This window comes from Parus major, chromosome 4, assembly GCF_001522545.3.
Source record: "Parus major isolate Abel chromosome 4, Parus_major1.1, whole genome shotgun sequence".
NCBI lineage: Eukaryota > Metazoa > Chordata > Aves > Passeriformes > Paridae > Parus > Parus major.
In genome coordinates this window covers 38,445,306-38,471,976 of record NC_031771.1, presented here as the reverse complement: position 1 = coordinate 38,471,976, position 26,671 = coordinate 38,445,306, and the positions used below count along the sequence as shown (strand labels likewise).

Below are 26,671 nucleotides of genomic sequence, written 5' to 3'. Positions count from 1 at the left end.
GACAAAGTTGCCCATGTGAACTGTATCATACTGTGAGTTTTCCACATAGTTACTTTTTAATATTTTTTTGGTGTGGTACTTTTTTTCCTTTTCATTCCTTGAGAGACGTGACTTAAGGGAGTGGACATTTGAGAGCAGATACACTACAAAAGCAAAATAGGTTCAAGCATCCTTTTACTTGAGGGGAGCTTTAATAACTAGAGAGGTAGAATTTGTGTTAGGTGAGCAGATTGCAGGAAGTGAGCTTCATTTTCACAGGAGTCTCTTTTTATCTTTCTTTAGAATCAGTCATGGCTGTGTTAAAATTAATCTGCCACTTCTGATGCAGCTACTGTTTAGAAAGTGGGACATGTAAAATGAAAACAGTTGCTCTTTTCAGCACCAATCACAAGGAGTAAAGCAGCGTTGCTGGAACCCTTGCTAGAAGGGAATTTATACAGACCAGTCTTCTGTTTGGTAGGACATGAAGGGTTTACACAACGTTCCAAGGCATACATAGAGTCTACCCAGATTTAAGATTAAGCACTTGTGTGCTACATCCAGCGTTTAGATTTAGAAGTGAAGCCACAGTCAGTAGCAAATTTGTTTATTCTCGAGCAAGTCTCCTGGCTGAGGTAGAGTCATGTAAAAAATGTGCCATGAGTTACAAAGTAGAATCTGGGTAACTGAGTGCCCAAGGCTGTGTCCATTTTTAAGAGCAAATTTATGCAGAAACTATTCAGGTAAATCCAGTGACTACTGGGTAGTATTACCTTTTTATTTTAATAGTAAAACTGTCACCAAACAAAATATAAGTACTGAGGCAGAGAGAGTGGAAATGTAAAATATCAGTATTAATTAACAGCTGAACTTAGTTGTTGATGATGTTGTTCCACAAAAAAATAAAAAAGGAAATTATAAAGCCAGTAGTTTACTTTCAGGACAACTTACAGACTGCATGTAATGCATGTATATTTTGAAATTGCATTGCCCCTACTTTTTATCCCAGTTCTGTAGCCAATTAAACCAATTTCCACACTGACATCTGGTGGTAGTTCTAAAATGCTATGTTGCTTGAAATGCTATATATGGAAATTTATAGGTCTGAGCATCAATTTCAATCCCCTCCAGCCTTTCTGAAATGATCTTATTGACATCTTAAAATTTTAAACCTTTATGCAGCTTCTCACAAGGCAAAGAAAATAATGAATAAATAAGTAATTCCTTAATATTTTGCTCAGTCAGTATAATGTATTAAAAAAAGTGTCTGTAGTTTGTGAAGGACACAACACTTAAGAGTTAATTCCTTTCCCAAAGAATTCCTGTGAAAAGAGTGACATAGTTTTATTGAGGTCCTGTTTTTACTGATGGGTGTGTACATACACATAAATATGTATCTGTGTGAGGTAAATGAGCTCAGTAGAAGTGCCACATCATGCATACTCACATTATGTGGCTTTATGCAGAGTCCAAAACTGGCTGTCATGGTGATAGTTTGACTCATCTTGGCTCCAGTCCCGATTAGTCCTGGTGTGTGAGTGTATAACAAATAGTAAGAGCCATGACAAAGCCCTGCAAAATTTCCACTGAAATGGTTGCAAGGGCTTAACTCTATCCTCATCCTGACATGTATCAGGTTGATTTTAAGTTCTATTAAGAAAATGTCTCAAAACAGACACCCTGTAGGACTGGCTGGATCAGGAGAAGGAAAGTGTGAAGTTTCATTTTGCCATTGCTCCATGACTATTTAATATTCATCCCCCATCTTATGGGTTACACCATACCACATACCCTTTTGACACATGCATAATATGGTTGTACCTGTTGAGCAATCTGCTTATAAAAGTAAAGTTGTATTTCTTCGTGCTGCATACATTCTTCATTCAGTTCTGGCTTAGACAATCTCCTGTAGGCTCAGCAGACAGCTTTTTGTTAAGTTTGTGAATTATATAGTAGTTCCTTATTTGGTAATTCATTTTATGTTTGTAAGGCTGAGCAGATTTTTGCCCCTATTTTTGCTGCCTTCATTTCTATAGTAATGGCAACCATTGGTTAGTCCTACCTTGGCAAAGCTTAGCTTTGGTATAACTTGTTTTATTTTCTCTGACTTGTCTGTGTGAGCATAAATCACATTAAGAAAGTTCAGCCAAATAATTCATTTGGACGCAGAGATAAAAATGTTTCACATTTAAGTAGTTGTTCATTAATACAGATAATAGTAAAGAGCTCAAGAGTTTGGCACCTAAAGAAGATAGTTCAGTATGGTATAAAACTTACTGTAATGAGTAAAGAGGGTCATTCAGGACCCAAAAGATTGTGAATTACATGATTGATTTAGTCTTTTAGGCAACTCCAATTTGATAAATAGTGCACCTGATGTATTTCAAAAGATGTTGGAAAGGAAATCAAGTAATACATTGCTGTAAAATGTGATGCATAATTGTTGAAAACTGTTATAGTAATTTTGTATTTTGTGGCTTCAGATTAGCCTTGATATGTTTGTGTGTGTATGTTAGCACACATTGTAGAATCAATGTTGTTCATTTAGAACTTGTATTCATTTTAATTTATTCATATATTTAAACTTGTTGGTTACTATATTTTAACACATTTCTGCATAGTTATTGAGCATTTTCTATTTATCTTTCTTCCTATAAAACAGGTATTATTGAGACTGCAGATCACCTGGATCGTGAAACTACTTCACATTACTGGCTTACCGTTTATGCAACAGACCAAGGCGTTGTGCCTTTATCATCCTTCATTGAAATCTACATAGAAGTTGGAGATGTTAATGATAATGCTCCTCAGACCACAGAACCGGTTTATTACCCAGAGGTCATGGAAAACTCACCTAAAGATGTATCTGTCATTCAGATTGAGGCATTTGATCCAGATTCGAGCTCAAGCGAAAAATTAACCTACAAGATTACAAGTGGAAATCCACAGGGATTCTTCTCAATAAACCCCAAAACTGGTAAGCACAATACAGTGTTTTATTTTATATATTAATAAATTAGTATTTGCATAAATGCACAACGCAGGTGAAATAAGAAGCTTTGGTTTAACATTGAAAACATGCTTTCACAATAGCTGGAGTTCAGCTGGTGTCTTGAGCTGTGTCAATATTAGTAAGTTATGAAAACATGTAGGAAAGGATATGAGAGTGAAGCACTTGGTTCAAAGTACTTGACATCTGTATCAGGCATGTTTTGTGAAGGCTTACTTCTGAGTAGCTCCACTCTACACTGGTCAATGACCATGCATTTTTATAGTGCAGTAAATATACCGTAAAAACCCATATTTTAGTTTAGTTTCATACAAGTTGTTTTTAGTTGTCTTCAAAGTTTCATGCATAGTGTTTTTGTCAGGCCTTTTTAATTTTTTTTGGGGGGGGATGGGAGGGGGTGTCACCTTAGTCAAGGCAAAATAAACCATTTAATACCTGCACACTCACTTGTCCCACAGTCAAAAGATACGTTCTTTGTAATTAATTATTGGTGCTGCTAGAAATATACATAATCTGGAGGATTATTTTCATGCAATGAAAAGAAAGACTGAGTTCATTGGTCATTTGGGAAGCTTCAGAAAAAAACACTGAGGTTTTTACAGGGGAGTATAAACACAAGAACTTCTTAATAACTGAATTGCAGATACTGAAAGGTGTGTAGGACAGACAGATGGAAAGCAAAATAATCAGTCTTAACTGAAGCTACCCAGTAATTTTGAAAATATTTTAAGGGTTGCCTACCATCCCTTCCTTCTGAATGTGGAGAAAGTAATACATATACTGAATGTTTTTCCCACAGTTTATGCCTAGAGAAGAGCTTGGGTTTTTTTTTTGCCAGGTTGTGCCCAGCTTATCTTTTTATATGTTTTGTTTAGGTATTATTTCACAGCAAAAATTATGAGAGGTGCTTCTGATTCACTCAACCATATTTATTTTTTTTCCTCACAATTCAGAGAGTTTTAGATTAGAGGTCCTGCAGAGATGTAGTAAGTAATCTATTACAAACCCAGGAAGCACAAGGGAGCAATAGAAGCTTTATTAATTTACCTCTTGTCCATTTATGGAAGCAATTCCAGGAGACTTAAAGGAACACAAATGGAGTGAAAAAAATGTGTTTTGGAGGCTGTGGCCTTCATTTTGTTTCGTAGTTCTTTCAGCTCAGGGTATGAAAGACTTGTGTGCTTTATCAATTGTAATTGCTGTGTCAGCAAAGCTCTGAGTGCAAACACAGGTATGTTATTTGAGTTATTTCTGCCAATAACTTCTTTGTCAGCATGTGCTGCATCTGTGAAAACACTGCCAGGGGGGACATCTGAAACAGCTATAGACACAGAAGATATTAAGTATAGTTAAAGCCTTCATCTAAACACTATATATACAAAATGTTGGTTTTAGAGAAAAGGGAGCCTGACAAGTAAAACAAGAAAAATTCAACCACAGTCTTCTAAAGTGAATGCAGAAAGTGTTTGTATGCTTTATTTCTATTTGCTTTACCTATGTCTCTGTTTTCTCTCATTTTACGTGATGTAAAAGGAAAAAAAATCTGCTTTTTTTTATCTGCTTCCTTGTCCTTTCTGATTTTGAAAAGTACTTTTCAAAAGCCTCCCACTTTGATATTTTTTGTTGTCTCAGTATAATACTGATAAAATGGGAATAAAATTGCCTGTGAGTTGGGTGGACAAAAGTGACTGACTGCAGTATTCAAATTGCAAAGGAACATAAATTCTACCTCCATTAATTTCATCATTGCTGTATAACTGGCCAGTTATTTTTGGTTATTGTTTCCATAAATATTCCTGCAAGTCAGGAATGTTCTCTTCCTCTTTCTTCTGTTCTTTTCCTCCCCTTTCCGTCCCATGTATCAGCAGATGACATTTTCCAAACTGTGTTTTGAAAAAAGACACTTCTGTACCTCCCTTGCCAAACTTTTGACTTAGAGAAATATCTTTATTCCTATTTAATGGGCAGAAGAATTAGGGCACTGGGAGATTGTGACTTGTCTTCGTCCAGAGTTTGCAGTTTCCCATGTCAGTAGCTTACTGTGGTCTCATTTAGGTTATAAAGGGACCTTGAGAGAGAGAGAGCTCAACACACTGGCTGGTGAAGTGATAAGGAATACTTAATAGAAGAGAAATAAAGATTTTCTGTCAAGAAAGTTTCTTACCTGCCTTTTATGTAGCATGCGTACAGTAGAAGCAAGCATCGTGATCCTCAGTCCTTCTCAGCTTGGTGTTCAAGAAAATAAGCAAAAGGGCAACTGGGAATAATTAAATCATTATATTTCAGAACACAAGCACTGGGAATAAAAAAATGTCCCTCTGATTTACATTCATCAGAAGAAAATTATTTTTTTCCATCAATATAATTAAAGGTGCAGGTTTATGTATTCACTTTTCATGTGCCATTCATATCACCCTTTACTGGGGTCTATTACTGCTAAAATTGTAATGCTAGATAGACATGCTTCTAGACAGACATAGTGAAAGAGAAAAGGTTGGCAGAGGAGAGAAAGAAAACTTATTCCTAGAGTGCACTTAGATAATGCAATGGATATTAAAAAGCTAACTCATATATGTTGTCTTCCCATGAAATAGGACCCTGAGTTTCATTGCTCTGATGTGCCATACTGCCTGTCCTGTACATGACCAGTCTGAAACTGTTCGTCTGCAGTGGGCACGAACACAGTGGTTGAGTTTTGACTGAGGTTATCAGGTTCATAAGTTCTCAAGTCTCTCCTCTGTCTGTTAGATATCAAATATATTTAGTCTGAATAGATCTTACTTGGTGTGAAAGTGTTTTCAATAGAATTGACATGTTAAGGAGTTGTTAAAACACTTTAAAAGACACTGGTTATTGTTCTAGTTATAACACAGTGTATTTAATGTTTCCCAATCAATTAAAAGAGGGCTCAGCTGAAGAGTTCCTTTGACTAGAATTAGAGAGATCAAGCCCTGCCTTGTTTGCTCTTGTGTCTATATATTATTCTTGTTGTACCTTGTGAAGTTACACACCTTAGTCTATTTGTCCAAGGAAGAGAAACCTTCCCCAGAGCCCCAGGTTTAGCTTCAAACCACAGGGGAGATAGGGCTGGAATACAAATCAAGTCTTTTTAACTGTGTGCTGTTGTAACATTGAAAGTGAGAGTATGTGTTAAGTATGTGTTGGTTTGCATCCCCAAAGGTGAGTGGAGGACTGTAATGGCATTCAGTTCAAGTCAACTAAAAGCTAGTACTGGGATTCTTAAAATATGTGGTGAGTGTTAAAAATATGTTTCAGGTGGTAATGTGCTATTATCTCTTCTCCTGGTCAAGGATCCATTGTTTCCTTTCTCTTTATAAAATTTAATGCTATGGTATTTTGGTCCATGGCTAGAATTCCCACACATAGTAGTAATACAGATTATAAATAGAAACAACCTACACAGAACCTGTATCAAGTGAAACACTGCATTCTGTTCTCCTGATGCAGCTAATGCGTTTCTAGAATTTTGTGGACTCCAGACTAAGATGTCTGTGTCTTAATGCAATAATCTTGAATTTTTAGAAACTCACTGACATGGATCTTTGTAGGTTATAGTTCATCTTTCACAAAAAGAGATTTCTTTTCACAGTGAGAGCTATTGACTGACTGATGTGTGTCTCAGAAATGCTACTGGCTTAAGTAGTGTCTGCAGGCTTCTAATTGCAATCTGTTTCCAAGTATCCCCTTCAGTAAATCTTCACTGACACTTAAAAACATCTTTCATATTTCAAATAATTATAAAGTAACTTAAGGAAACACTGCTAAGTTTTTCTTTGCATGCTATTTCACTTCTTAGAACAGTGTATATAACATGCTGCATCACAGGACATTTTGTAACCTTTTCACATATACTTGGTCTCTCATGAAAGCAAATGAAATAGCATTTTATTTATCTTTGGACTTTCCATTTAATGAAAAAAAAGTGCTGTACATATGAGCTGTCCAGGTAGAATATAAATAGTTATTAATTGATATTTGCCAGAAAGAATGAGAGCAAAGATTTAATTCCAGAACTTTCATGCTCAATCTGAACATAACTGTAGACCAACATGCAAATTATGATAACTACTTTATATCTGCTTAACTTCTTGCAACATAGCTTGTAATTAAATTCAGAAGTAAATTGACAAAGTAGAAGAGTTGCAACTCGTGTTAATAGGTTTAGGTGGAAAGAGTTGAAGTTGCACTATTTGACGGCTGTTCTGAACACACATCCTGGGACTCTGGTTAATCTCAGCACTTAACACTAGAGCTATTGCACTGAGGCTCAGAAAAGATTTGCACATTTAGCAACACTCATGTACAGCAAAGCATTATATAGCAGTAAACAAGTTCTGGGATTTGTGCCTTGGAGCTCAAAATACATATACAGTGCTTTTATAAGCACATGTAATACATAAGATATGTATGATAGTGGTTTAGTATTATTTCTGTATCTTGCAGGTGTGGTTTATTCACTTGTGAGCTATTTGGGTACTTGTAGAACTGAAAAGTTTTACATATCATAGATGTAAACTCCATGGCTATATTTACAAAATACAATTGATTATTTTGATGTTTGGAATAAACTACTCAATGTTTCTATTTTACATGAACACGGTCATATTGAGTAGAGAAATTTATATTTTTCCTCATCTTTGCACTTTTCATGTTAAAATATCTTAGTTTACTTTTTTGCTTTTGAAAAGTGTTGGAAGGATGATACTTGATAGCAGGATTGCTTTCTTAGAGATACGGCATCTACAAGTAGTAGCTGATGATACCATTGTATATAAGTGTACATTTATGAGTTGAATTACGATTTTATAATTTCTAATCTATTTTTATTTAGAAATTATATATTTAGAAATGGATCTGTTAGTACCTATTCAAAAGAGTTATTGTATTCATTTTACTAAAAGCTTTCAATCAAACCATGTAATTTCTTTCTGTTTGAGGAGGGTAGGACATGCATGAAATATGAGCTTTTTATTGCACCCAGTAAGAATTGTAAGGGTAGTTTGCAAAGTATCTCCCCAGTTTAAAATGTGTGCTTACAGTTCCCCAGAATGACAATGTCCATCAAATTAATTTCCTATCATCGTTTCCTGTTTTGTATTTTTCTTCTAGCATTACTCGTTAAATTGTGGGATGGCAAACATCATGTGAAATTAGAAGAAAGGTATTAACTTTTAAATGAACAACAGTAACTCAGCAAGTCATATGTAAAACATTGAGACTGAAGAGCTAGGGAGAACTTCCTTAATTGCTGTAGACAGCTAGAGACATTAGACTGAACTCTCTAGAATTCAGTCTCTAGAACTGAATTCTCTGAACTCTGTAACAGTTTCCATATGGATTAAATAGTATATTTTGGTATACCATGTTTTTTAAATATCTGCTGCTCAGTGTTACAGGCTTCATATGACAAATATCTTAAAGATTGCTGAGTTAGGGAGCCTAAAAGAAGGTTATGCTGCTTTATAAGTGGCAGCATGTACACTAGAATGGTAAAATCTGCATTTGCAGAGGAAAAGGAGCTCCAGCTCTCTTCAGTATTACTGAGCAAGAAAATGGAATCCTAACCAGGTATCCATATGGGGTCCTTATACTCTTTTTGTATTACCTTGTGCATATGTTCAGGCTAGAAATAATCTCTGGTCTTTTGCCCAATTGGAATGCTGCTTTCCACTTTCCCAGGACTTCTGTTACATTTGTTGTGCCAACCAGATTTGGCTTGGGGAAGGAATCAGGTCTGGGTAGCAGAAAACACTTTCTTGAGAAGTTATGCCTTACCTCAGAAATTTACACCAATAATAGCAAATGAGGAAGAGAGGTGCTTAATAGTGCTCCAAGTAACAATTTTGACTCAGATTGGCAGGAATGCTGATTGCAAATGATTATTGCATTCTATAGATATAGAATAAAAATAGATTGCATTCTATGTTTTTAATGAAACTTGGTATGAAAGAGATGCATACTTCTGGAAACTAGACTTGGGTTCACAACCTGGGCAGGAGGACACCAGAATTAATTTTGAGTTGTTAGTTTTCCCATACTTAGGTTTTTCAGGTATAAAATAGAAATAATTGCATGACCTAATTACTTGGGAGTGTTGTAAAGATATATTAATTTATGTATGAAGCACTGTGGTATTATTATGAGAATGTTTTGGACATACTTTAGAGAAAATTAGTAATTTACAGTGTAGGAGGTAGTCCATTTAGATAAGGATATTAGGGAATTCAGCAGAAGCTTTGAATAATTGCCCTTTCAGAATATAACTGTGTCCTGTGCATTTTACACAGTAACCTTTAAAGCAGTGTGTGTGTCTGTCTGATTTGGAGACCGAAGTGAAGTAGGAAATGGGTACAGCTGCAAACAACTTCCATGGGTTTCCGATAACACTGGAGAATTACTTAGTGAGGAAATGAAGGGTCAGTGACCACAGAGTAGTACTGGCTTCATTTTAACAATGGAAATCTTTGTTGTTTAACTACTTGTGGTTTTTAATCCCAATTGATATAATGTTTTTTGGAACTTTGATAAAACCAGTGTTAGTATATTGCACACTTATGTGATTTAAAATTAAATAAAGATCAAAATGCTGAATTTTTTGTGTAACTTCTGTAGCTGGTAAACAATGCCAGGCTCAATTATTGTTCACTTATGTCACACAGCTTGAAGTGTATGTTGCAGCCTCCATGTCCTCAAGTGTTTACCTGTGACATGCAGAGAAAGTAAAGTATTTGATTCTACTCTCTCTATAACAGTTTTTTTTCTTTACTGAAAATATTACCAGAATTAACCCAGATGTTTGTAAAAAGAGTTTAATTCTGCAAAAAGCTACTTTGATTTTCCTTTTTAGAAGTACTTGAAGTGCTGTCTTTTTTGTAACTGTGAAAACAAGTTCATATCTGAAATTTCTAACATTATTTTCATATCCATTCACTTTACACTATTTAGAGATTTAGCATTTGCAAATACAGAAATTTTCCTATCATAGAGGCAGCTATTGTAGAAATTACTGGAAAGCATTTCTGTACACAGCACTTCTTTTAAATCTTGGGGGGGGATTGATTTATTTATTTTATTTGTTCTCTTACATATCATTGGAAAAAAAAAAAAAAGGGGAAATAAATGGGAAGCACAGTAGTCCTTTCCTTTTCCTTTATTTGTCCCTGGAGCTACATAAAAACTTCAGGTCATGCTCTGCATGATCTGTGTTGTAAACCAAGAGTAAAAGAAAGTGAAGTCCTCTTTCAGTTTCCCCATGTTCTGATGCAGCAGTCATGGAAATGTGTGCTTGGGTTGGAAGAGACCTTAAAGCTCATATGGTTCCAATGCCTCTGCCATGGGCAGGAATACCACCCACTGGATCAGATTGCTCAGGGACACATTCAGGGTGGTCTTAAGCACTTCCAGGAATGGGGCATCCACAGCTTCTCTGGGAAACCTGTTCCATTTCTTTACCACCCTCTGAGTAAAGAATTTCTTCCTAACATCTAACTAAATCTTCCCTCAGTCCCTCTCCTTTGTCCCATCACTATCTCCCCATGTGAAAAGTTGCTCTCCTCTTTCAGAAGCCCCCTTCAGGTGCTGGAAAGCTGCTATAAGGTCTTCCCAGAGCATCCTCTGCTCCATGCCAAGCAATCCACACCCTCTAGGTCTGTCTTCAGCTCCCTGGTTGTTGTTGTGGCCCTCCTCTGGACCTGCTCTAACAGGTCCATGTATTTCTTGTGCTGAGGACCAGCTCCAGAGCTGGAATGCAGCGTTCTGGTGAAACCTCACCAGAGCAGTGTAGAGGAGCAGAGTCCCCTTCCTCAACCTGCTGGCCATGCTGCTTTGGATGCAGCTCAGGATGTGGCTGGCCTTTTGGGCTGCAAGGGCACATTGCAGGGTCATGTCCAGCTTTTCATCCACAAGAACACCCGGGTCCTTCCTTGCAAGGCTGCTCTCAGTTTATCTCCCAGTCTGGACTCATATCTGGGGTTGCCCTGACCCAGCACCTTGCACTTGCCGAACTTTGTGAGGTTCTCGTGAGCTTACCTCTCAAGTTTGTCCAGGTCCCTCTGGATGCCATCCAGTCCTTCTGTTGTGTCATCTGTGCCTCTCAGCTTTGCAAACTTGCCAAGGGTACATTTGAAATGGTAATGGAGCCAGACTCTCCCTGGGTCATATGTTCTTTAGAGCTGGAGTATATAAGATGCAAAATTGTAATTCTAGTCCAAGAAGAGCCAGTGGTCAGATACTGTTGTGAGCCACTTGCAAAGTCCCACATTCTTACATGCTTTCAAAGCTAATAGGCTTTGCTTAGTAGGATCTCTGAGTAGTGTAACTTCAAGTTGGGTATATAACAACACTATAACATTAGTATTGATTGAGTTCATAATAAGAAAAGATTCCTCAGAATTCGTGCCTTGATTCACATCAGCTTGGCTTGATTTTTTTTTTTTTTTAATCAATGAAAATAGATCAATCCCAGAAAAAATGTCGTTCTATATGAAGCAATTTTTCTCTCTGAAAAATTCACAGTAGAGCTGCATTTCAAGGACTAACGAGAAATGAGCTATAAAATTGTTCCTCAGTTTTGCTGAGAGCCAAGACAAAATCTTTGACAGCAGCTTGCCTGATCATCTCTCTTATGATCATTGCATAAAGTTCTTTATGTATGTGGTTCAGTTACAAAAGCTGTTCCTCTTAAATCAGTAGATAAGGCTGCAGTGCACTTATTCTAGTACATTCTATATTGTAAATGTAGGAAATAATATACAATTAAAAACAAAGGAAAAAGGGAAGAGGTGGCTGCGTTTTATAAATCTCCAAATTCTCACTTAGAAATTAAAATTAAGGGGTTTAAATGTATATGGAGTTCAGAGTAGTATAAAGAAGGATTATATCAGGTTTGAAAAGATCTTTCAAGATGATGTGTGATTTTCTGGTGATAATTCTGTACTAAGTTACTGAAAATGATATATCTCAAAATGAGATTAAAAAATGAGAGTTGGACATTAACTTAGAGTTAATTACTGAAGGCATTTGAGCTTTGAATTGGTGTGGCATTTGAAGGCAAGAATATTTTCACAGAGTAAGCAAAAAGGTAACAAAAATTTATAGTGTTCTGTTGATAGTAAGATCAAAGTTCATTCTAGAAGAAATGTCATCACTTACTAGTTTCCTTAAAATAACCATATGTGAGTTTTGTTGTTTAATCTTTCATTCAAAATTATTTTAGCTATTTGCTATTATTTATTAAATACCATTTTTTTTTATTTTATCCTACACTGCTTTTGATTTACAGTTCTGGGTTTTATCTTTTGTATGACAGAATATAGCAAAATAATATGAATGACAGTGAATCTGGACTTAGGCTAAATGCTTTAATGCACTGAGAATGCAGGATCATAGACATTTTAATGTAGCTATTTGGGTGTTTGTTGTTATTTATATAGTTCTTTCCATTATCTCCCAAATAATTTTATTGCTAAAATTATCACTGCAGAAGAAGCCAGTGCTACTGTCTTTGTAAATCCAGACTAAAAATAAAGTAGTCAGTGACTAATTAGAGTATACAAAACTACATGGTTTACTTTTAGTTATATATGTTTGTGGAATTTTCTACAATGATCAATAAACACTGATTTTACACTTCATTTGACATCTAGTTGAAATTGAAGCTCTACGGTGTTTGTCGTATTGGATAGCTTAGCTATTTATGTAAATTATGTTTTCTTCCTTATGCTGTACATAAATAATCTTTGTTGGGTTCCTCATCTTTGCTTCGTGCTAAGACAACAAATATGATTAGTGAGTATTCTGCTCAGCAAATTCCAGGATGCTGTTAAAACAGTTCAGGTAAGTGACTCAACTTCAGATGTGCACCTTGCACTTACACTTTATAGTAGTAGGATTGAGTAGCTGAATTGCCTGGTTACAGATAAACACGGTGCCTGGCGGTATGAAACATTAGCCGTAGGATGAAGTAACCTACTTTTTGATCCTATATACAAAGCTTACAGTCTGTCTTGGTAACAAGCAACTAGCTAATAAACACTGAGCTGGACTTGATCCTTGTGTGTCCCTTCCAACTCAGCATATTCTGTGATATTACTGTAGTTCAATAGATGTGCTGCACCCTGATGGACAGGGTGTTACCCCTTATTTGATGCAGTCCTGACTTGGGTAGGACTGAGATCTGAACTATTGCTTGACTTTTCATGGAGTACTATTCAAAGGGCAAGAATTATTCATCTGGGACAAATGTGCCAACAGTGTTTTTTGTGGATGAAATCCGGAGCATATGCATTTGAAACAGGAATGAAGAAATACCTAAGTAAAAAGAAAAGGTAATCTGAAGAGCAAATAGAATGTGACGTTCTTAACGTGTTTCAGACTTTTCAGTCTGGAGTTTACTTAGCTGTCTGTACACTGTGGGAGTGTCCTGTTGGCTTTTTCTTGGGTGTCTATACATGGGAATTGAAGGGGAAAAGGCACCAAAACTGTGAAAGACTGTACTAGCTGAGTGCCATCATGCTGTGCTTAACAGAGAGAGAGTAGTGACTTCATCAGAGTGTACTGCAGTAGGTCTCCATTTTAATTTTTTTAAAGCTAGGGTATTGTAACTCATTTGTGTTATTACCCTGATCAGGAAGTTTATATATGAAGTGGAAAATAAGTCCAGACTATCCAGAAAAGTCTAGCCACAGGCTGTGAGCTCTGCTAGGCAGAATGAATCTTTGTTCTACCTAAACAACTGCATAGCAAAAAAAGGTAAAATTCCAGAGGCCAGAGAGAGCAAGAAAGCAACAGCAGAGCTAATGGAGAGAGTATATGGCTAGGAGAATTAAAAGAGGAACCCAAGCTCTCAATCTTTCTTGAAAAGTGGTTCATTTTTGAGGCCTTTACTGAAAGAACTTCTTCAAAGTAATGATTGTTTTTGAATGTAGTACTTGAGCAGAAGAGGCATTTGTAGCCATTTAAGGTGCTAAATGATATTCCTAGTTTCTCTTAGGACTGTATATTTACAATCCTATTTCAGCATTAGAAAATTAGTGGTGACAACTCTGTTGCTGGTTTCAATGAGAGTTATTAAGGTGCTTAGAACAAGGAAGAGTTTAGGAATGAAAATCAAGTGAAATTGCTAAGGAATTATCTTTAAGACTATGTAAACCAAAGTTCAGTTCCTTTATGATGTACTTGCTCCATTATGATAGCTTGTTAGCAATATCTTGGCTTTTTTTTTTTAGCTCAGCAGTCTGCCTTCATGGTGATGTATGACAGTGGTGATATATTAGATTTTCTAGCTTATAATAGTCATCATCAGTCGTTACATGGCTAGTAAGCCAGAGTTTATTTTTGGCCAGCTGCAAAGCTGGAATCTCTTTTTCAATCCCTCTGCTATTAATTTTTATTGACCTGCTTTTATTCACTTGTTCGTTTGGTTTGGTTGTGAAGCCATTTTTTGGCTTATGTAGAAAACAAGATTTGACTACAGTCTCGCTAAAAGCTTATCTGAACATCTTTAGAGAGAAAATGTGGACCTTTTCTGATGGTCACTGATTGTATGGTAAGTTAGGTGTAAAACACAGCTTGAAATCAGTTGAAAGAAGACTGAAAAAAATAGTCATCTTTATGTGTCAGTGATGAAATAATCATGGATTATTGTTTTATCAGTTATTTTGTTCATATTTTGGGAAGTGCTGAGAATGGAAATTTAAAATGATGTCATAAGAGATCTTTCAGACAGTGAGACTTGATTATGTATCTCACTGTATTATGAGAGGTGTCTAAGACATGGCTTGATAACACCTGGTACTTCTGTGAGGAAGAAACTGCTGACGGCTGTGAACTTCATAGTCTGTCATACAGAAGAAAGATATGTTCCTCTGTCTAGAAGGGAAAGCTATGTTGACTTGGATATAATGCACTACTTCTTAAATGAGGAACCCTGCCTTGAAGTGAGACAGTATCTCCATCACTTGAAGAGACATAACTGATCTCCAATTTACAGATTATTTGCTGTAATTTGCTCGGTGCTCTCGGGCTGTGTTATGCAGTAGTTAACATGATTACCATTACAGCCATAGGTGAATTTAAGATTCCTCCAAATCTTAGACTGATTTACACATTAAGATCTGAAGGTATAACAATATGTTAAAATTAAGAAAAGAAAACCCTTTAACATCCACTAGTAATCTGTTGGTTTTAGGGTTGAAGTGGGGGAATGAGAGCTAAAATAATAAATTGACTAAGTTGCAGTAATCATGACTGAGAGTTTAAGTGATAATTGACTGATGCAGTCCAGAGAAACCATTTCTGCTGGTTAGTTGTGGTTTGCGTTTAACACAGAGGACAAAAACCACATTGTCCTAATATGGCCTCCCTCATATTTAGTTTATGACTTATATCTGTTGAAGTTAGTGCTAAAAAATTTTGTAGCTGATTACTTAATTCTTCAGTGCCAGTGTATTCAAGGATCAGAGAAACTGTATTTCTTTTCACATGATGCAATTCAAAGTATTACACTAATTCTAATCAAGCCTATCAGTTCAAACTCATTGGAGACAGCATAGACATTTGGCATCTGCTCTAGTCTTTTGGTTCATTGTAGGGGTAAGCCATGTCTAACAGGCAGACTCCCTCCCATCTCCAGAATCTTCATCGTCTAAAGATGAATGAGCAGTTGGAAAGTCTGCAGGTATTTGTGAAAGTACAAATGAATGGGGATGCATGATGTATATGCAGCGAGATAAAACCTTTGAGCCTTCCTTCTCCCCTTGCAAAGACTATTTTTTCTGATGCCACTTCTTTAATCATTGAGATCATCCATGCCATAAAGATAACTAACAGATAATTCTTAACACAGTGCCCACCTAATATTCTATGTGTTTTTTGAAGATATTGACATTTCAGCATTGAATGGAAATTGTTGTTGATGTGCTAGCCTTCAGAAACAGAGGTAATATGATGTAGCTGGGAACTGATGTGAAATAAATCCCTGCTAATATCTGATCTCTGGTGCTAATTTCTGTTCCAAATGTAGCAGTTTTATTTACATTTACATAATTGTATGCTGTAGTTGTATTTTTGTATGTTTGTTCTGCTGTTATTTAAAACAGAAATCTGAAGTGAGTTTTATGTTAATTCAGATGTGATTCTCTTAAGTTTTTGGGTAGACCTCAAATAAACAGCAGAATGTAAACTCAGAAAAGGAATGAAGGGAGAATACAGCTGTATTTGCTACTACTTTTGTTTTGTTTTGTTTGTTACAGATGTTTACAGTTAGTTTCAGTTGATTCTAGTAGCTCTCCAGCTAGTTAGGAAGAACAGCTATGATTTATCCAAAGACACTCTAAGTTATTAAGGTGCTGTTGTGAAAATGTTTCTGATAAGGCAAGTTGTTAAATATTACTAAATACAAAAACAGTACCAATTCACTAAAGGTACCATTTCCTCATCATAATATTAGAAATGTTTTTATAAACCTGCATTTCTCAAGGATGCTTCACCCCTCTCACCACAGTGCCATTGATTTCAGGTGAAATAATAGTCAGTGATGGGACTTACTGGAGCTTATTGTTCCTTTTGGTTTTGGGAGAGAGGGGCTGATAAAAGGAGGCAGAAGCAAAATGCAAGAATATGACTACAAAACAATGCTCTGAGACAGTTCTGCTTTGAAATAGAATGGTTTGTCACAGGGACCTCTTTCTCACACATGCTGTTACTTCATTCTCCCCACCTCATAACAAGGATTTCAAAACTGAATATTTTACAGACTTCTTCAGAGCTTAATTGAAATCTTTTACTTGCCACTCCTTTTGGGATGTGGTGTGTGCAAAAGTGTGGTCATGCATTTATTTTTGTAGAGGGAGGGGCACAGCAAGGACAAAAAGTGTTACAGAAAAGTGAAGGAGTTCAATCTAAAAAAACTTAACAACAGAGCAGAGTGGTGGCTTTTGTTGCAGGGAGAGCTGACTTATGTTAGGTCCAGAGATTCTCCCCAACCCTCTTAGCAGGCAGCCACAGTGTGTAGGAACACTTGACCTTGTTATCACAGCTGTAGTTCAGGAAAGCTCTTCAACAATGGATCAAATCTGTTGGTGCAGCATTAAACATGCTGTAATATAGGAAAACTTGTTAGAAATAGAAAAATTTAGTGATTGCAGTAATCAAACCTTTTATAGTCTTAAGCTGAAGTGGAACACCTCACTGAAGCTAAATTTGCGCTCAGGCAAGTGTCTAGCAGTAAAGAGTTAAATAAAAAGAATGTCATGCATGTGTATGTGATTCTAAATCCAGAAGTGTTACATTTCCTTTGTTGGCATTAGTTTCTGCTGAATGTACAGGATATATATGGTGAAGACTAAGCCCTTCTGTTATTGGTCTGAAGTGTTTTAACAGAAGTGTGGCATGCTTGGCTGAAAAGTCTGGAGATTTAACAGATCAAAGCATGTATGTTTTGTTCTTGCTGGATATTTTTCTGCTTACCCATTGGAGTGGTATTGCCCAACTTCATTAACAGGAATTTTATCTGGAACAAGACTTCCTTTAACAATCACTAGTGTGTAAAGTAGTGGTACATAGAATTTTGTTTTGAATGCTTAAAGCAGAAGCTTTTGAAAGTTTTTTTTTTGATTGATATTTTTTCCTCCAAGTATTAATTGCTATCTTTAGGGGTGGCTCCAGTCTTCATGGCTCTTGATGAAAAATAAAATGCATAGGAAGCTATTTTAAAAAGTGCCATTTTTCTGATCTCATGTAGTTCTCTACTTGCTGTTGCTGTGAGAGATGGAGTCTTATTACTGTCAGAGGATGTAGACTAACTATTGAATGCTCAGGGAAATGCAAGAGTCGTGAGGTATTTCTGCTAGGGTTGCTTTATTTTTCCTGTGTTTTTTGAGATTTTCCCCATCTTCAACCCGGCTGTTCAGCAGTCACCGCCTTAGTGGCTATGCTGCAATCTGCCCTTTTCTCTTGTAACTGTGGTGTGAGCCATGATATTAGTGCTTCATGGAAGGGCTTGTGCTGGCTTTTTGCAGAGGTACTCAGTAGAAGGAGGTTTTAGGAGAACTTGTGTTTCCTGAAGTCCCCTGCAAGTCCCTTTGCTGGAAGGAAGCAGATGAGGTGGCAGCTGTGCCACTTGTGCTCCTCCAATTAACAGTACTATTCTGTTCCCCACAGAGCCTGTTGCCCAGACTCAGGCAAGAAAATAAAGCTTTTTAGAATATGTGACAATAAATATTTTCAATTGTCATTGTTCAGAGCTCTGTAATATACTTGTGAAAATATTACCTCAAGAAGGTTAACAGACAACCGTCACAACATTTTCTCTTTCTTCCTCTTCCCCTTCCTAAATCCACAATAATAATGCAACTTTTTTTTCCTTGTTGTTTGCTTGGTTTGTTTGTTTTGTGTTTTTGTATGTTCTAATTTTCATTCCCCCTTTCTTTATAGCTAAGGACAATTACTGCATAATACCAAAAGATATATCCTAACAATAGCAAATATATTTTCTATGTGCTGTAAAAGCATAAAAATGTAAAGCAGGAGAAGGTGACATATCATTGTCTAGAATACTGGTAAATAATGGATTTGATATGATGGCAAACAAAATTGCTGGAAAAACAAGGGCAGATTTGACCATAATTGAAACAGCTGTTACTTGCACTATCTGTTTTTTGGAGAGTAGTTGTTTGAACGTTTGACAGCTGTAATATTGCGTTATATAGGTTTTGTTCATATTAAATTTTGTTTGTAGCCATGTCAGGCTGTCTACTTTGCTGGCATAAGTAGACTACAGCTGTTTTTGTCAGAAGCACTGAGTAGCTATGCACCTGTGGAAAACAATCCTGTTTCTCTTGGCCTTTCTCTTTTAAGTGAAATTGAAGTCTTTATTGCTTTTCTTGCATACTCTGCATTTTATCATCTGAAAGACAAAATTGGAGGCTTTTTTATCGTAGCAGACCAGCTTGGAAAACTTTATAACTGGATTTTAATTTTCCTTATATAAGGTCATATAAATAAAAAAATTACTCTGTAGTTAGAAAATGGGACATGAAGTATGCCACCTGTATTTTGATCTCTATTTCATCCTTCATTTGGTAATTGCTTCCTTGTTTTCCAGTTTGATAATTAAGGATCAAGATGGCCACTATCAAAAGCTGGGATATTTGGATAAAATGTGATCTGACACTGTAGTATCCTCTGTGTTGCAGCTTTGGAGAATATGGGATGTTTTGATCAGTAGTTGCTTAAGCTGGGCAAATCCAAACCTTGGTGTTTGCCTCATGAAAGGCCAGGTTGGGTCTAGGAAGATTTACTAGCACAGGCTCAGTCCCACGTGAACACAGCAATGGTATTTGTGGGGCCAGCTTGTACCTGCAGAAAGGTAAATGGCTTTTGTGCAGCAAAGAAACTGAATTCTCTTGTGCCTGCATCCGTGGCACAGTCAACTCACACAACAGCAAATCATTCTGCTATAATTGAGAGCTGACCAAGTTTTCTTTTCATGAAACTCAATAGTTAAAATTCTGAACTAACTGTTAGGGAGAATTAATTCAAATAAGATCCTTCTGTATTCCATTTCACTGTTTTTTTGTTACCTCTCACTCTTTGACTTCCTTCATTTAAAGGAAAACCCATCATGCCTTCCTAATCTTGCATCAGGAGTGTATCAAAGTCTTGTGACAAAATATCATGTATCAAAAACTTGTGGTTTCTTCTCTGCTATTGCCAACAGCAACTGTTTGACTGCTTTTCATTGTGAAATTAAGCCAATACAGACAAATTGCTCTGTTTTTTCTGCTATTATTGCATCTCTTCAGGTTATCCTTCTTTTGCCTTTATCACTAATGTTACAAATAGGTGTTCCTCCAGAAGAGATTGGTAATTAATTCAGATAATGTCTGTCAGCATCCTTTGAAAAAGGCATATGAATGCCCTCTGAAAACAAGACTTCATGTGGGAGTATTGCATTCATTACTCTGTCAGAAACATAACACTCACAGATGTGTTGGAACACTGAACTGTGTTTGTCTTTAGTGTTATAACAGCTTAGTTTTCAGATTGCAAAGAATATTTTCACAGCTTTTAAGGATTGGAAACCCCTCGCCCCTTCCCTTAGTGAAAGCATAAATTCTACAAAAATGGAAGTGGCCACCTAAGAAGAAATTGATATTGGGGATGTCAGTAACTGCTGATTTAACCTAACCTTCATTCAGATTATTTTCTTGAAGGATCTGATTAATTATTCTTTTGTGTTTACAGGGCTAATTACAACCACATCCAGAAAACTAGATCGAGAGCAGCAGGGAGAGCACATATTGGAGGTAAATAATTTATTTAGGTTGCTGAAAAGCAGTAACTGTAAGTTCATTGCTCTTTTACAGAGAATTAAGTTTGCCAGGCTTGGTTAATATATGAAGAATTAAAAAAAAGAATTGATTTCAGGAGTAATTTCCTTCTGTGTTCATTATGTTGCAATGCAAATAACCACCTTTCTTATAAAAACAATATGTTTGAGGCTTTTTTGCTAAAAAGTAAAGGTACAGATTGAATGCAATTTTCATTTTCTATATCTCAAAACAGGGATTTACATTCAAATGGTACAAAGGCATGCTTGTTAAAAGGAGTGTGATTCCTCTTCTTCCTGTGTAATTAGTGGAATAGCTATTTCAGCTCAACTTTTGCTGAGTATAGGTTTCTGAAAATGTTTAGGTGTCTGAAAGCATAGACATCTGAAAAAGTGCAATGTTTTTATAATATGGAGAATACAAAAGGATGGTATGTGAGTAGCCCTATTTTCTGCATAACATGTTTACCATTCACATGAGTTGCAAGACATGCATTATAGAGCCCGAGTCCAACTGCATGAAACTTGTGACATAATGCTTTCGTTTAACAACATTAAATTAATTGCCTGAGGTTTATTTAAGAGCTTTTCTCATTCTCTGTCAAACAGTCTGGAAGGAAAGAAAACATACAGAGAACTTTAAGTCATCCAGTTTCACAATGTTGTCAAGCAGTGTAATGGCATGGTACTTCCCCTGTAGTGAAGACTTAATATTCACAGTGATCCTTATGTCCTAAGATTTATCTGGAATGTTTATTGTGCCTCTTGTCCTGGATGACAGATAAAAGACTGCAATTGGAGTTGGCCAAATTAATGTTAAAGACAGAGAAGCAACTCTAGACTTACTCAAACTTGTGAAATCTTAGAAAGGTGTTCCAGTAGGAGTGCAGTGACTGCAGAGACGTGGAGATGAATGCTTTATTCCAATAGCACAAACTATCCTTTAGCATAATTGAAGTATGTGTGCATTCTTCCTGGGCCTCTTGTATCCCTTTGGTGCATTATGAGCTCAATTAAAGCAGCTGTTGGACCAATTTTTTTAATCATTATTTTCATTTCTGTGTCAGCTTTGAAAGGAATGCTTTGCACCTAAGTAGCAATGGAGCAGAATTTCCTCTGCAGTGTGTTTCTAGAAGTAACTAACAAAATTATTCAAATGGCAAATCTGATTTAGTACTAGACATAGTATCCCTGTAAATTTTACAGTAATTATATAATTCTCTTTTCAAATTGCCTCCTCAAATGTAGTTGTCTCAGTAATCAGTTCATGTCCATTTTGTCTTATTTCTTCTCAAATTGGTAAATCATTATTTTTATTTCTCTATATATTATACTGGCTTTTTTTATTAGATTTATGCAGTAAATAAAATGAACCATGGATTGTTTCCTGATCCTGAGGGAACATGGTCCATATGGCTTTGATTGCTTACACCTTGTCCCTGGAACAGGGTGGCCACATCCAAGTTGCCTGTTGAAAATTGTGTCTGAATTGTGTGAATTCTCAGGCTGCAGCTAAGAAATGTTTGTGTGTGTGTGTGTGTGTGTGTTCTGGGCCAAAACTTACATTGTGTATACTTGTTCTGGCCCAAAACTTATGCCAGAGGTCACACTCATGGTGTAATGTTATGGACAGTTTTCTGGTAGTAGTCATGCTAATTTAAACTTAACTTTATAACCTTAAGCTAACATGTACAAAACTCAGAAAGTTTATTTTTAGGATTACAATGTCACATAATGGTACTTAATCCTCCTGCTTTCATCATTCTGTCTAAAATAGTTTAAGCTCATTGCTCTTTAGTTTGGGATATTGTTTATTGCCTCCTGGTGTAATTTATAATTCTTCGTTCTTTGTTAATTTTGAATCCCAACTGGTTGTTAAAGTTTTAACTAAAAGTCTGTGAAGTATCTGACAGAGGAACTCCTAAGTACTGAGCAGTACTGAGAGACAGCCTGGCCTAAAGTAGCAGTTTTCCCATGTGTTAATGTTTACAGCTCTGATAATAGGTTGGAAAAAAACCCAGAAATGCACAGAATGGTGGACAGTATTATGACCCAAGTGCTGAGCATCTGGCTATTTAATTGAGCATTGAAATATTGACCAGATGGGTTGATGGGTTTGTTCCTTTTTGCTATTAAATTTGATCTTTGATTGCACTCCTACTTACATAATAGTAACTAATATGCCCCATTTTTTTTATTCTCAGTTTGTGTTTTCTGAGTTCCAATTCTCACTTTCTTATGCATTTGTTTTAGATTAGCTTCATGTTATTCTCTCATATCTTAGTATACTCTTGGTCATGTCAGGAATGCCTTCAAAACTGATGTTGCATTCAAATCAAATAGATGTTTCTCAAATTAGCCTTTGCTATTGGCTTGGTTCAGGGCAGTGCCTATTTTATGTTAATGGATATGTTATCCCATACCCCTTGTAATTTCCTCATTTGTGATATGCTTTGGTTTTCTCATTGGGTGGGGTTTGGGTTTTTTTCTGAACTGAAGGGTATGTGGCGATGTTCCATTACAAGTACTAAAGGGAACAGATATTGATTTATGTGGAAATCATACCATCTGTTAGAGATGAGCATGAATATTTGCATTTCATGTGTCAAAATATTAAGATAAAAGTTGAACATACTTTGAATGCTTTTTGTAAATACCTAATAGCTTTAGGGAAGTGCTTTAGCTGAAGTTAGGGGATATCTGTACAGTTGTTTAGGCAGTTGTAGGAAAATCTCATTTAGGGAGGGGCATTGTTGGAACGACCATGTTGGAGCTCTAACTTTCACCCTTGTTAATAAAAACAGGTAACAGTAACAGACAATGGTACTCCTGCAAGATCTACAATTGCACGGGTGATTGTGAAGGTCTTAGATGAGAATGACAACAAACCTCAATTCTTGCAAAAATTCTACAAAATTCGGCTTCCAGAGCGTGGTAAGCCCGAGCGAGAGAGAACTGCTAGGAGAGAGCCGATCTATCGAGTTATTGCTGCAGATAAAGATGAAGGCCCCAATGCAGAGATCTCCTACAGCATTGAAGATGGTGATGAACATGGCAAATTCTTTATTGAACCAAAAACTGGAGTGGTTTCATCAAAGAAATTTTCTGCAGCAAGGGACTACGATATCCTTTCAGTGAGTGAAAATCTTGTATATCATGAATATGTAAGGTGTTCTTTTATTTGTTCATTTCTTATTCAGTTGCTGGCAGGTGAGTGACTGCAGTATCTGAAGGAAGAAAGCTTCAAAAAATCCAGAAGTATTGTTTGGTGTGTTTGTTTGGTTTTTATTAAAGGATGATTTGAGATGTTTGTAGTGTGTATTAAGAACTGCTGTTCTTTCCCAGAACTAGACAGATAATTTATGTGATGAGGGAACATAAACAATCAGTTTGACTTACCTTCAGGAAGAAAGCAAAATAAAAGTGAATTTATGGTAACTGTTTGTGCTACTATCAGGTGCTGCATACTTTTTCTCCATTTGCTGCCCAGATAATGAAGGGCAAGTGGCACTTGGAGAGACACTTAACCTTTTTCGAAATATCTCACACGAACAAACGTGCTTGGAGCTTATTACTGCTTTCTATTTATGTGACATAATGATTTATGTGATCCTGTAGCCTAAAAGATGTGTCTGTTTCACAGATTAAAGCTGTAGATAATGGTCGTCCACAAAAATCTTCGACTACACGTCTTCACATAGAATGGATTCCAAAGCCCGTCCCACCCACAGAGCCTATTTATTTTGAGGAAACATTTTTTTCTTTTACGGTGATGGAAAGTGACCCAGTTGCTCACATGATTGGTGTAATAGCTGTTGAACCTCTTGGAACACCACTTTGGTTTGACATAACGGGTAAGGATGCCTTAAGGGCCTTTATTATTAGAAACAAATGCATGGAGTCTGAGATACTGGAGGGCTCATTGCAGCTTGGTTTTAATCACTCTTCTAAAGAATGCAAGGTTTTGACATTCTTTGAATGCAGATGCGGATTTTATAAGTAAAAATTCTTTCATTTTTAGCAGTGCCACTCTGTATTAAAGATTAAAATTAAGTTGCAAAATATCTGCTGTGTTGCAGTTCTAAAATTGATTTATGAATATTGTGTCACTGAAATGAACACTAGTGAAGTAAATCTCATAGACTGTATGATAGTAAAGGAAATAAGATGCTAGTTTTCTGTAAATCAGTATAGTGTGCTCCAAAAGAGATTTTACTGTTCACAAGGATTTCTTCTCCTCTGGGCTGCTTCTCAGTTTGCTGTCCTTTGATCCAGTACTAAAAGGAAAGCTTGCAATGTTCCTAACCCCTGCAATCTTCTTCCTGTACATATTCTTTGCACTAAATCATAATCTTTAATCTCTACCATTGAAAGGGGATTTCTAACCAGTAATATGTTGATGTCATAGTAACAAAATTAATAGTAGTTTTTGAATTTTAGATTTAGTCACTAGACTTAGGAGCACCAGTAATACACAGAGTGTTCACTGCATAGCTGATAGTAAAACCAAGTTCTGTTGTGTTTTAAGTGTGTTAGAATCAAGGAGAATGGCATAGCTTTGTTTCGAGAGAGGTGTCTTGTTGTGAACTGCTTCTAGTCTTAGACTTCCTGTCAGTCTATCAGATTTCTGATAGACTTGTGATTCTACAGATTTGTGATTTTTCTACTACATTCATGAGAGAAAGATCTGTTTCATCTTGGTTACTACTGAAAACTTAAGCTGTGGTTATGAGGTTAAGTTTCTGGGAAGAGCATATTTTAATTTTTTTCTCGATAATTTAAGTATTTCAAACATCTGCTTTGCTGGTATGTCTTTCCTTAGGCATACTGAGAACAGCAATAGTTAAAAATAAAGTTTATGAAACTGACACAAATAGCAGTAATATATAAATGCCAAATACTTGTTTTCAATATTTTCAAGCTCACGCAAACAGATACAATTCTTCCCTAAAATCATGCTTCATGCATGAAAAACCTGTGATGATAGTTCATATATTTAATGTATTAAATATTTACATCAAATTTTTTAATGGTACTTTCTAATGTATTCTTGAACAAAAAGAGGTTCCTGTCCAAATAGGTTATAATTGAATGAAAAGTGCTAGCATTTAGGCAAATCTAAGGGTTGTAGGTATGTACAACTCTATAGAGGGACTAAACAGTTGAGAATACTTTCTTGCATTCTTATAGGAGCAAACTTCTGCATTAGAGGCGTTTTGGAACTGAGGCTGCTTTTTCACTGTTTTCCCATGCACACTCAGGGATATGGGAGTAGAAAAGCAGAAAGTGTAAAAATAAGTGAGCAGGAAAAAATGAGAAGGTATCATGTACCATGTATTCAAATTAGGGCTGTCCAGTCAACAACAAACAAATATCTGTAGACCAAAATGAGTCCATCAAAGGGAGAGGTTAAGAAAGTGACACTGCCAGAAAAAGGTGAGCAGTTCATGGAGGTGAAAAAGAGTAGATAGAATATGCCTCAGAGGGTTTTTTTAGTTTGAACAGTGCAGCAGTGATGTTTTCTGGGGCTTTTTATTAGCAAAATTTGTCAATTAAATTGGGGATGTACTTTCCTGTTGTTCTTAGTGTGCTTCAGCTGCTATGCACTCTGTGTGTACATCTGAACAGAATTCTGCATAATAGTATAATTTTGATCTGCTCCTTCTAAATATGCAGCACGGTTTGGACATTTACATATTTTTATTGTATGCCTAATGCAGAAAATGAATGATCTTTTCCTGCTGTTTTTAGAAAGACATATACAGAAAACTCCATGGGGAAAAAACATAACTTTTGCCCAAGCATTGTTAAATAAACCATTTTATTTTGATGGTTTTCTTAGAAAAAGTGTTTTGGAAAACTTGATACGTGATCATGTTGTGAAGTTATGGGCTACTCTTACAGGTGGTCACTTTGCTACCCTCTTTTACTGTTTCTAATGGCATGAATGAATTTGATTGACAGCTTTCCTTTGTGTTCTGTGCTTGCTTTCCATGCTTTCTTTCTTTTTGGCTGAGCCAGGAGACAAGCTTGCTAGTGAAGTATTTTACATCTTACAGATGGCTTGTGACCTGAACTGTACAGCAGAAGGTATCTGCTGAGATCACATAATTTATTACCAGATTATGAGATCTGAAATGAAAGCGTACATTTATAAACTATTTATTTTATTAACCCTTCGGAAATCAAAGTGCTCACGGTTGCATTTGTGACAGGTTCGTTTTTGTTTTGTTTTGTCATCATTACATTTATACAGCATCAATTCTGAGCATCCAGTTTTGGCTTTGGCCAAAACTGTTGCTGTTACACTTTCAGTGTACTAGATGCAGAAG

The 26,671-nt window shown here is 36.2% G+C and overlaps 1 protein-coding gene across 9 annotated transcripts in view; it reads left to right on the top strand.

Annotated features, from left to right (window-relative positions):
- The window catches only part of FAT1 (FAT atypical cadherin 1), a 105,321-nt gene that overhangs the window by 34,652 nt on the left and 43,998 nt on the right, over positions 1-26,671 (top strand). For 6 of the 9 annotated variants that reach the window (XR_004496856.1, XM_033513413.1, XM_033513411.1 and 3 more), the window contains exons 3-7: positions 2,642-2,956; positions 20,255-20,316; positions 23,144-23,473; positions 23,983-24,193; positions 26,361-26,429. Coding sequence is in view for 8 of the 9 variants with exons in the window: in XM_033513413.1 (XP_033369304.1) it covers positions 2,642-2,956; positions 20,255-20,316; positions 23,144-23,473; positions 23,983-24,193; positions 26,361-26,429 (987 nt within the window). In the remaining variant the exon portion in view is untranslated. The remainder of the gene's footprint in view (positions 1-2,641; positions 2,957-20,254; positions 20,317-23,143; positions 23,474-23,982; positions 24,194-26,360; positions 26,430-26,671) is intronic. The other 3 variants (XM_015624988.3, XM_019006403.2, XM_015624990.3) reach the window with 1 other exon arrangement.